Below are 12422 nucleotides of genomic sequence, written 5' to 3'. Positions count from 1 at the left end.
TTTGTCTTTTTCAGGAGCAGGAGTTTGATGAAGAATGGAAGAATTTCTGGTTGTTTACATGACATACAAGTCTATTCAATTCAGAATTTGCATTCTTCACATTCGTCAGGTATCTTTCTCATCAGATTTTTCGTCCTGTGAGAAAAGCCTCCAGCCCTGGCTGTGTCATTACCTCGTTTCCTGTCCTTGTGCAAACCGTTTCATTTCCTGAGAGCTTCCATTTCCTCTGTGAAATGAAGAAGATGGATTGGATGGCCTCCTACACGTCTGAAATTCTGTGTTCTGTGATTTATTTCGAAGCCTTTTAGTAAAGTGGCTAATTCAAATGTGGAAGACATGCATGTGTTCAGAAATATATGAAAATAGTATTTTCTTATAAGTGAAAAAAAGCAAAGTGCAGGAGATTATTATATACTATCAGTTGTGTGGGGAGGAGAAAAAAGATGATGTGTACATAGATACTTACAAATGAATATGCTACCTCTCAACTTACTCCATAATTTCGAAGTGCTGGTTGTACGTGGGCATGGGGCACAGGGACAGGACAGGAACGAAGCCTTCGTTTTCACTGCACACCCTTGGATTCCTTCTGAATTTTATATAATGATCCATGTATCTATCATCTATTCCACAGTTAATTAAAAATGTTTCGAAGAAAAAGTTATAGGAATTATTCCTTGGAGTAATTATTTTGTACAAATATTTATCATACTGTTAACTTCCCTCTAGAAGGGGAGGATACACTGCAAATTTGTATGTGTAACTATCTATAATAATTAAAATTTGAAAATTACTACTTGCTCAAAGTAGACACAGCAATAAAGAAGGAATGACTGATTCACACATTAACTTGGATGAATCCCCAAAACCTAATGTTGAGTGAAAGAAGTCAGGTGCAGGCCGGGCGCGGTGGCTCACGCCTGTAATCCTAGCACTCTGGGAGGCTGAGGCAGGAGGATCGCTTGAGCTCAGGAGTTTGAGGTTGCTCTGAGCTAGGCTGACGCCATGGCACTCTAGCCCAGGCAACAGAGTGCTCATTTCCAGAGGATCTGAGCATTGTTTCAAGCTTTTCCATTTACTTCTGTTTGGACAGTGCTTAGAAAATTATGCTTTCTGAAAGTCTGTCTCCCAGAGATCTGCTGTATTAACTGTAGATAATCAGTTGGCTTTGGCCTATTTTGATTGTAGTATACCTTGAGAAGGAATTATTATAAAGTAGAGGTACTGAGACATTCCTTTTAATATAGCTTATTGCCCACTTTTCCAGTTTATGAATTAATCAAATTCCTAATTTTATTTTATGTAACTATCATTGTTTTCACCAATTTACAGTTCCTTAGGTGTTAGAGAAAATGAATCCCTACCAAAAAGTAAATAAATTAGGAGATTAAGCCAGTGGTTATGTGGGCTATTTGGATTCTCTGTGTTGCAGTTAGGAAGCTATCGTCTACGGATTGGTGCTGTTGAGAGGTTAATTGATCCCTGCATGGAATTGTGTTTTCACTTTGGCATAGAGAAATAAGGGTGAATTGAAAATAAGGATAGCCTACTTTGAACTTACTAATGATTCTATGATACGCTTGCATTAATGCATTTGTTTGAAAGGAAATGCCTGAAAATGAGGCTTCAGATGGCAATTTTCTGTTCATATAGGTGCAACGGAGAAATCAAGCACCATTTACTCAAGTTCAGCAGAATCATTTCTTCCTGGAATTTGCAAAGAACTGATTGGTTCATCATTAGATTTTCTTGGACAGAGTTATGATGAAGAAAAAACTATAGCAGATAGCCTGATGAATAATTTTCTCAAAGTTTATGATGCGCTATTTGCCATTTCCAAAGCTCATGAAGAACAAGATGAAGAAAGTCAAAATAACCGTAAGCAATCCCACTGCTCTCAAGCCGCATGAACGATTATTTTCTGCGCATTGCACTGTTTGGAGTGATTATTTGGCACATCTGGCACACATCTTTTCACCGTGTTAAATTGTTTCATGATGATCATATATGAGTTCTTCTATTTGGATATTATTTCTTCCAGTAATTTTCCTTCTTCTTTCAAAGTGTTTTCTTCTGATCGAGCCACCCAGTCCCTCACTGTCCAGCTCACATGTGCTTTCGAGCAGCTTGTGGTGCTGATCAGACACTGGCTGAATGATCCGCTGCCTTGTGCTGGCGTAGCAAACCTTGAGGATGAATTGAGAGAAGAAGTTAAAAAACTGGGAGGCTACTTACAGTTATTTTTGCAGGTAAATTGATTTGCTTACTATCATTTGAAGAACTCATTTGTTCAGTATTTATTGACTTTGTACTGTCTGCGTCTTCCCCAAAATTAGATTTGTAGAGTTTCCAAAAGTACTTTCTGTCTTAAAGTTGTGTGGATGTCTATAATTAATTTATTGAACCAAGACATACAGCTTTCTATGTACCAGTGGTTCCAAGTGATTTACAAATATTAACTCATTTAATCCTCATAACAACCCCAGAAGTGGGTACCATTGTTATCACCATGTTATAGATGAGGAAATGGAGGCGCAGGGAAGAACGTACCCCATCCAGTGTTACATAACTAGTAAGTGATAGCGTTGGATTTGAACTCAGGCAGTCTTGGGCCCAGAGTTCATGCTGCCATTATATTGTGCCGGTCCTCAATAAGGGGTACTCTCTTCCCAGAGAGGCAGAGTCTTGCTCTGGTTATAGATTGGATTTCAGCCCATGCTGAGTTACAGTCACAAGCCTGCTGACACAGAGACAAGGAAAGTAATTTTGCTTACCTGCTTACCTTGTATCAGGTTAGATTAGGTCTGACTGTGAGGAAGAAGTAAGATAGAAGCTTATTTTCTCTCACCTCAGATCTGGAGGTGGACGTGGTGGTTTTGCTCCCCAGAGTCCTCAGCATCCAGGTTCCTGCCAGGCCTCCCCTCTGCAGGGCCCAAAGTGTGGCCCTTGATTCAATGGTCACCATAGTGGAACCCACCTGAGTCAGTGCAGCCGGGTGGAAGAAGTGAAAAGGAAAGGGCCTCGTGTGTCTTAAGGGAAGTTTCTGGAAATCACCGTATGACACTTTTACTTATGTATCTTTGGCCAGAACTTCATCATCTGACCACATCTAGCTGCAAGTGTCATGGGGAAATATATTTTTAAAATTCTGGACACCTATGTGCCAAGCTAAAAATCAAGGGATCCGTTGCTGTGGAAGAAGTGGGGAATTAGTATCAGAGAATACCTAGTTTCTGCCGTATCTGCAAACTCCTCCGTAAGGATTCCTTGGATGTACAAGGGAGCAGATAAGAAAATACCAAGAGGGTTAGGTTTCACTTTTAAAAATGGATAATTAGACTTCATAGCAAAATATTCTAGAATGTCTGGACACATCTTATGTTTTTGTGCCCACCAAGAGACTTTCCACATTCCAGCACTGTAACAGAATTTGTGTTGTGTCAAATACTTCCTGAATGGGCTGTTTACTAGCTGGGATTTGGAAATCTTTATTTAGTTGATCTACCTGGTAAAATTGAAATCAGATGTTTATTTTTAATGTCCATTGTTCTTCCTTAGTAGGTCTTTTTGGGTCTCTCTAAAACTTGGTTAAGCACCTTCCTTATTTGCTTCTCTAGTAACTCTGGACTTCACCGCTACGCCTTTAAATAAATCATGTTATTTACAAGCTCGTACACCACCAAGGTGGTAAGGTCTGCGAAGGCAGAGGGACTGTGGGTGTCTTTTTCTCACAAGGCCTCATCAGATGATAGATGCTCAGTTGGACACTTGTTATTGAATTAATTATAAATTCACGTGGGATGAGGGATGGCTCTGGCTATAGGTATTGAGGAAACAGAATGATGAAGGGGCGGACTGCAAACAGTGTGGGTGAAGGAGAAGCTCTGACAGGGTAGAACCAGGAGAATGGAAGGTAGGATCGGCCAGCGGGCAAAGCTGCAGAGCCGGAAGCTGACTCAGGCTCAGCCTGGAGGAGGAAGCTAGCTGGAGGATGGTCTGTGGTAGACGGGAGAGTGTGCTACGCTTAGTTGGCTCTCGGATTTCAGAGGCAGCACAAGAATAGTGGGGAAAAAAACCACACACAAAAAAAACAAAACCCACTCTTGGCATTTGAAAATCCAGTGTTTGAACCTGTGCTAAATTAGTTGCGTGTCCTTGGACAACTGCTTAATTCTTTGAGTCTCCTGTTTTCTCACCTGGAAAATAAAAATAACAATGTTTACCTGGGCAGGGTTGCTGTGAGGGTCAGATGAATTAATGTCATAAGAAAATACCTATTAGAGTAACTGGTGCGTTTCCTGCCTTTAATTTTTTGAGAAGAACACTTTGAACTTAAGAATTTTCAACCCATTGCCCTGTGGGAAATGGTTTCTATGAGGAATCGAGGGTGGAGAGACAGGGGACTTGGAGGGAGGTCAGGTTCAGCGCAGGAGAGACTTGTTAACGTCACGCTGGCAAACCTGCACTGTCTGCTTAAGTGCAGCCTGAGACTTCTCACCTGGCAACAATACAATGAGCAGATTCCAGAAATGAGGGCAAGTGCTGTGAAGAGTCACCACAGTGGGCAGGGAACCAAGAAGCAAACCTCAGGAGAGGCTTCCCCATGCCTTTCGGGGGTGTGTGCTCCCAGTGCAAGCGGGAAGCCTTCTGTTTGAAGGAGTTTATTTGTTTTTTGTTGTTTTTTTTCCTTTCTCCTTTCCCTTCCCCTTCCTCTCCCTGTCCTTTTCCTTCTCCCCTGAGAAAAGAGAATATCTTTATTAACCATCTGTCAGATGGTTACTGGGACAGGAAAAGTTGAAAGGCAAAAGAGCCACTATTTTGTTCCTTTCTTTTGCCATTCACTTACCGATTCTGTCTTGTATCTAGTTAATTTCATACTTGCCCTATGTCTCCTATTTGTGTGGAAGATCTTTGAGGGTAGAGACTGTATCTTATTCATTTTATCACCTTTACTGGCGATAGGACTGCATGTTTTCTGGTTCTGACTGAGACTTTTAGGAAGTGAGGTCACTGTATCAATGAATGCAGATTTTATTTTCTTCATTTTTCTTGTCACATGTATCTGATACACTGGTCCATTTTTATCTTATAGGGATGCTGTTCAGATATTTCATCAATGGTAAAAGAAGCTCACGAGAAAGTGATCCAAATTGTACAACAAGCTGTCAAGTATGTGGGACAGTTAGCAGTTCTGAAAGGGAACAAGCTGCATTTTCTGGAAAACAGTGACAATAAAGCTGCCAGTGTCCAGGTAATTTGAAACTTATGTTTCAAAATGTTAGTTTTGAAAGACTTCATCTGAAGGAACATTAGACTTCTGATAATAGTACAGTATTACTAAACATGACACTTTCTATTTTTCAAAAGAGCTTGTATTTTTAATAGTTTGGCAGTAAGATTTAAAACTATTTCAGTCTAAGTTGGCTAAATGTACTGATTTTGCAAAACTTAATTTACCTCTTGGATCATTGATTTGATGATAGGCATCTATTATGGAGGTTTTTCTCAGCCAATCAACATATGAAAAACTCCACAATTCTAGAAAATTTATATTTGCTTCCTTTAATTATTTATGCTATTGAAAATGCAGTATTGTATTGGAATGTTACTGTGCTCTAGCAATATAATATCCTGCCTAAGCTGATAAACATTCTTTATGTTATATTTGTAATATTAAACTCTGGATTTGCTAATTTGATTTCCTTGTAGACGTTAGCCTTCTTATTCCAGCTTAGTTGAACTTAATAAACTTAGACTATAGTATAGTCCTAAAATGAGCAGAAAATATAACTTAATTACTTGATAATTTAAAAGAATGTATAAAACCTGAATTTATCAATTAATGCTTACATACTTTTTCTAGGAGGAATTCATGAATGCTATTTGTGATGGTGTACGCTTAGGAATGAAGATCCTGTTAGATTCTGGACTGGAAAAAGCAAAAGAACTTCAGCATGAACTCTTAAGACAGTGTACACAAAATGAGGTAAGATGAATAAAAGAATATTCTGTATAGTACCAGATAACATATAAAGTTGATTTTTAAAAATATTTTTACTCAATTAGATTTTTATAAATTTATATATTTTAATTTGTTTTGAATTATTTTTCACTGAAGAAGCTGATGATACCATGATGTCATGGTGATATTTTCCCAAGTTATTCTTGAGTTTTTACAGCCTCTATTAATATTTTGCTAGAGGATGATCGTATTTATTTCATAAAGTTGTTCTGAGGATTATATGTGGTTAAGAAACAACATCTATGAAAATGCTAAAAATAGTGCCTGGCAAGTCTGAAGTCACTCGTCTTGCTTGCACATGTTCTCGTTTCTTCTGTGTATGTCTGCTTCTCTCACTTTGTGTGTGTGTGTTTTAAAAGATAACGCATTCAAAAGGAGCTCATAGTGTCCCCAAATCAAGCTTTCGGGGTCTAATCACGTTGCAGTAGGCATGAGGCTGATTTTGGTTCTGTAACGCAACTCTGAAGGAAGGGCCGTGTTGCACTGTTAGCGCTCGCTCAGACCACCGCCGACGTCTCCAGTGTGGCCCCGCCCGGCAGCAGCACCGTGTACCACTGAACACTTGATCACTGTTGGCAAAGTTTTTGCCCTCTGTCACTATTGCAAAGAATTTCTGCTGGCAATAAATGCGAAAGGGTATAGTGTAAATCAATGAAAAGTGGAGATGAAATAATGTATGTGAATTTGCTTAGTAAGCTGTCAAGGTGCAGATGTTAGCTTTGGTGCTGTTCTGAGGAAATAAACAGCAAAAGGGTCAGGCCCATCTTGTATACAGTTCTACCGTCTGCATCTTGTTGCAGCCCTCTCCCCTTCCTCCCTCCTTTCATTTTCTTCCTGCAGTACGCCAAAGCCGTGCTAGTCATGGTTATTCAACTTTTAGCTTATCATAGTCTCATAAATTCAAACTCCTGTAAGAACCTACAGAAGAAAAATAAAATATTCAAAGAAAGAGAAAACGTAAAGGCATTGGAGGAGTCCAATTTTAAAGCTGGAGTCAAAGGGAAAAAGAGAATTTGAATGTTCCTTTTTTACCACACAGCAAATTTGAGTTAGACCTGGGGCAAGAGCTTCATGGGTAAAGCCAATTAAATACTTAACAACAGAATCTCCTGGCAAAAATTAAGCCAGAAAGCATCTTAGGGGGCAGCATTGAACAGTATAAAAGCAAAGGCTTAGGATTTAGACTGAGGCTTCTACCCTGGGTCTGGATCTTAGGACCTAGAATCCGTTTCCTTATGTGCAAAGTGAGGACAATACCAAATGCAGCATAAGGCTGTAACTGAGAATCGAATGGTAAAACATTTCTAAAGTTCTTAGTGCGTAATAGTTGTGTGATATGTTGCTTACTCCCTTCCAAGGGAAATTTTGGAAATTTTATACCTATGAATATTTAAATATAAGACAAATTCTGCCATTATAAATAAATATCAGAGGGTCTATATTTAATATAGAAATCAGTGTCAATTTAATTTGAAAGAAATTCCACTTACATGATTTAGGTACTCTTGAACTATTTAATTGCAATCCCAGAAATAGAACTCCAGTCTTCTGGCTTCTAGACTAGAACTTTTTTTTTTTTAATCTGGTTCCATATAATAAAATATTTAACATTCTCTGTAGGTTACCGAACAGATGAAAGCTAATGCCATGGAGTTGATCAGATCTCTTGAAAACATTTTTACTGAATGGAAAATAGTAAGAGAAACTTTACATTATTTTTGGTTAATTTTGTTTAGTATATTTTATGATTTCACTTGGTTCAAGCATAGATATTTTTATCTTAGTTTTTATCCTTTGTGCATGTTTAATTGCAGCATGTACAGTAGCTCTCTAGCCGCTTCCTCTTGGGTATCATAACTTACTAGTTTTAGTAATAGGTAAGGAATTGTATAGAAATTAATATTAGTATGTTTCTTACTACTACTGGTTTTAACTGAGCTTTTACTTAGATAGTCATTATAGGCTAAAAAAATTGTGTTTAATAATCTATCTGCTCAAAGATTTTAAAATATAATGAATTAGACAAATTATTTTATTCCCTTGTCACAGGCAAATAGAAAAATACAGACTAAGTATATAATCAATGTATTAAAAAGGAGAATAATTACTATGGCTTGAGTTTTTTTATTTAAACAAAGTAAATGGAAGATGTGATAAAGTTGAACTTTTAAAAGTTAAATAAATTTATCTTTTATAATATTAGGTAATAAATCATACTGTTGCTTTATTCCATTCTCATGTAATAGGATGATAGGATTTTGTGTTGTTTTTTTTTTTTTTTTTTTTTTTGAGACAGAGTCTCGCTCTGTTGCCCAGGCTAGAGTGAGTGCCGTGGCATCAGCCTAGCTCACAGCAACCTCAAACCCCTGGGCTTAAGTGATCCTACTGCCTCAGCCTCCCGAGTAGCTGGGACTACAGGCATGCACCACCATGCCCGGCTAATTTTTTCTATATATATTTTAGTTGGCCAGATAATTTCTTTCTATTTTTAATAGAGACGGGGTCTCACTGTTGCTCAGGGTGGTCACGAACTCCTGGCCTCGAGTGATCCACCCGCCTCGGCCTCCCAGAGTGCTAGGATTACAGGCATGAGCCACCGCGCCCGGCGGATGATAGGATTTTGATTTAAAATTAATTGAAATTTCTTATTTCTTTTGAAAAACAGTAATTATTATATTGTATTTTAGTCTTGCTTACAGAAATAGAGTTAAGTACTGGTAAGGAAATTAAACTTTCTTTCTTAAAGATAAGATTCTGGCAATTGAAATCATATTGACTTAAGTCTTACTGCCATATAACCTGTTGTGTATTTTTAAAAATATTAACTTTATTTACACAGAAAAGTTTCAGAACTCAAGTACAAGAAGAAAATTGTGAATACCAAGATTTCAAGAAGATGATTAATCTTGCTCCAGAATTCTTGAAGTTAAGACATTGCTTAGAGCAAACTATTCAAATTGTTATTTCTTCACTGAGAGGTATATACTACAAATGGAATTAGTAATCAGAATTTTATAATTTGAGGAATCTTAGATATTTTTCCTTTACATTTCTAGCCTTTTCATTTTTTAGTCATTAACTAAAGCTTACCTAATGCTACTTCATTGATATTAGTTACCAATATAGGAACTTGTATAACTGAATTCCCACTTAACATAAGTATTTCTGCCTAAATAATTAGTTCCTAAAAAACCAGACACTTATCTAGCAGATAAGCACTTTAGCTGACTAATCTTAAATAGTTTGGAATTGTCTTTGATAGGGTCACTTGGAGTTAAAAGATATCTAGAGTCATACAAAAGTCATAAATACTAGATAAAAACTAAAAAGGTTAATTAATTTTTCCCTCTCCCTCTTCCATAGGATGCAACAATGATGTAAATCTTCTCAAGAACTGTGTTGAAAGCATTTGCACCTTGGCCGGTGACTTGCGCGGTGACTGCAGTGTGCCCTCTGCCTCTGCCGGCCGCTGTGAGGACAGCGCAGCTCAGGGCGGCCGCAGGGAACTGGAATCTCTAGCTAAGTCTCTCCTCTTAGGCTTCGAATCTGAAGAAAGACCCGATTTGTTGAAACCCTGGGAAACTTGTAATCAAAATCCCATAGAAGCCGCGCAACGACAGTTAAAATCAAGCAGGACTGACTGCAGGGGGAAGAAAGGAGTGCCGAAGCGCGTCTGTGAGCTCCATGGCTCGTCGCTGGCAGGGAGCTCAGGGGGGAGCGCAGCCAGCCAGGTTCAGTGGGTGTGAACACGACACACGGGCACTTCATCCACCTAGGAGAGAGGACGAACACGTGGTGGGCAGTTTTCCTTGTGCAGGAGAATATAGCAAGAAATCTGTGCAAATATTTCAAAGAAGTCCAAGCCTTTGGTTTTTGTGGCCTTGCATTGGGTATGGAAAATGTAAGGATCATGGAATCCTGGGTTTCAAAATGCGTGAATGTGTGTGCAGAAGTTTCTCAGAAATTTTAAATAGGATATTTGCCATGTCAGAACATTGAGGCCACAGAATCAAATTAGGAATTCAGGACCAAGTGAATGGTCATGTTTCTAGTTTCATGTTGCCTTAAATTTAACACTGATATGCTATCTCTGATTGGTTCATTAGTCTGTTTGTGAATGGTTATTTTCCCCTAAATGGAAACCTGGACAATCAACTTGTGCCTGTGCCTTCTCTCCCCTGCAAATAGCTAGGATGAGGTTTATGGTGAATTGCTATACAAATTTAACTAGGACAGCTTCCTTGTATTGTTAAAGCTAAAACTCTTTTCTCAAAGGGTTCACTGGTTGCCATTTTGAATAGTATGTTCAAGGGGGTAGTTTCTTGTTTCTTTCCAAATTATAAGTAGCTACCTAAATAGAGTATGCTTTTGTATTAATAATGTGGCTTACTGGCATAGTACTTTACTGTGTTATCTATGTTCCATGATGGGGGCTGTATGAATACAATGTAAAACTAATTAAATGTTGCCAGAATCACACTCACCTGTTGCATGGGGTTGGGCGATCACAGGCCGGACCTTTTCTTGCTAGTGCTTGTTTTGTTAAAGGCATAATGAAAGAGTTTGTGTAGGATTTGGTGAAGATCAAAGATCCTTATATTTCACAGCTTTAAAAAATCTATGATCTATAGCAAGTAATAAAAACAGTATTCTACTTGTGGCATCTTATATTAAGGAAATAGTTTGACATTTTTGACCTCAAGAATATGTATAATTTGAAAAGATAGTTAGTAACTCTGCTTGGGCCAGCAGTTCCTGGGAATAATTCTTGCAAATAACCGGATCGTTTTGTTTGCCCTCTTCACTTGCAGACGCTTGTGCATTTGGCATGCTAGCTGAGACTGGCTGTTAGTACCAAGTGAGTAAATCTGACAGTGTCCTTGTTAGGGAGAGATTGTAAATAAATACTCGTCATTACAGTCAGAACAATATTAGTGAACCATGTGTTGTGTTTTTAGGTGCTTTAAAATGGTGCTTTCATTTTCTTTTTTTTTCTTTTATTTTTGGCATTTGAGCTTGAATTCTTTCTGAAGTTCCACACATTTTTATCAGTCAGTGCTCTGGCAATTAGCACCTTTGCCGTCAAGTTGATGGAGTGTAGATGTGCATACAAGGGTTTTTCCTGAAGGTTGTACTTCTTTGAAGAACTTCCTGGAGTATCTGTGTGGCCGTTTCATTTTAGTGTTCAGTATTTAATCTTTAGTTTCTGCCTTTTAAACTCATGACTTCGTTGGTCAAAAACTTTTTAATGTCCTTGTAGCATTTTGTGTATATATATATGTGTATATATATTTATACTAAATAAATTGTTATACTGTATTTGAATGGTGAAAAAAATTTGCTATTGGAATCATGTGAACTGATAAGAAATATTACAAAGAGAATACTTTTAATAAATTTTGTCAGCATTAGAATAGTCTCTTGGTCTAAGGCTTTTTATTTTATTGATTTTCTTCATTTACTTTACTCCTGACTCAAAACTGCTGTATTAGCTCTGCCTTGATAATAGCTATCCTCGTACTGCAAATGAAATAAATAGTTAGGAAACACTAAACAAATACTAATATTTGTTATGACAGCTACTTAGTTTTTTTTTTTTTTAAACATTTTTCTGCCTTTCTTTAGTTGGTTATGCCTGGAATAGATTTAGCCCAAGCTTTGGAGTTTGACCTATTTTTCACGCATTTGGAGTGTGAATTCCAGCGAGGCTGCTGAGTAGCTACGCGACTTGGATGAGTTACTTGCTGCCTTTACACCCATTTCCTCATCTGCAGAAAGAAAAGTAATACCACCTTGTGGACTGTGTACATAAGCATTTAATGAGAAAAATGTTGGAGTAACTCCTGGCAAGTCTGTTAGTAAATGTTAGTGTCCTTCCTTCTTTTCATGACCAGCTACAAACCCTTGCTGTGTCCACAAGATCACACTTGGTGCAAGCACATGCGATGTATGACGTCTGCCACCGGGCCACAGTTGCAATCCTTCAAACGCGGGATGTTTGAAAATATGTCTGCCACCATTTTGTTCCATGATAGTAAACTGGTAATAAAAATAACTAAATGATATCCTACTGCCCTTAAGTAAGGTATGACATGAGTGTGTCCATCAGATGGGGTCCATCTGAAATTTTGTAGCAAAACATTGTTTTGTCTAGTTCGCTAGCTGGCATACTTGAGTTTGCGGAGCCTGACCATGTGCCAATAACCATTTTGAGGTTTTGCCTAAATATGGCAAGTAAGAATTCATGTACTGCAGATGAGGGGAAAAGGTATTGATAGTTTGGTTCTGTTAAAAGGTTGATGTGCCCAGTTTCCTGTGTATGATTCATCAGGTAAGTGCGTGTTCTAGATTTTGCAAGTTACAGTCATTGCATGCTATCGTCAAGACTGTCTTTCCTTTA

General features: G+C 38.0%; 1 protein-coding gene across 1 annotated transcript in view; it reads left to right on the top strand.

Annotated features, from left to right (window-relative positions):
* The window catches only part of KIF14 (kinesin family member 14), a 45956-nt gene extending 34539 nt beyond the window's left edge, over positions 1–11417 (top strand). Inside the window, exons 22-29 of the mRNA XM_045536092.1 lie at positions 15–109; positions 1654–1878; positions 2065–2249; positions 5093–5251; positions 5864–5986; positions 7643–7717; positions 8862–9000; positions 9386–11417. Coding sequence (XP_045392048.1) covers positions 15–109; positions 1654–1878; positions 2065–2249; positions 5093–5251; positions 5864–5986; positions 7643–7717; positions 8862–9000; positions 9386–9768 — 1384 coding nt within the window. The 3' untranslated portion in view covers positions 9769–11417. The remainder of the gene's footprint in view (positions 1–14; positions 110–1653; positions 1879–2064; positions 2250–5092; positions 5252–5863; positions 5987–7642; positions 7718–8861; positions 9001–9385) is intronic.
* Positions 11418–12422: the final 1005 nt, after the last annotated feature.

The sequence above is a fragment of the Lemur catta genome, chromosome 23 (assembly GCF_020740605.2).
Source record: "Lemur catta isolate mLemCat1 chromosome 23, mLemCat1.pri, whole genome shotgun sequence".
Classification (NCBI taxonomy): Eukaryota; Metazoa; Chordata; class Mammalia; order Primates; family Lemuridae; genus Lemur; species Lemur catta.
This window is presented reverse-complemented; position numbering and strand designations above follow the sequence as displayed.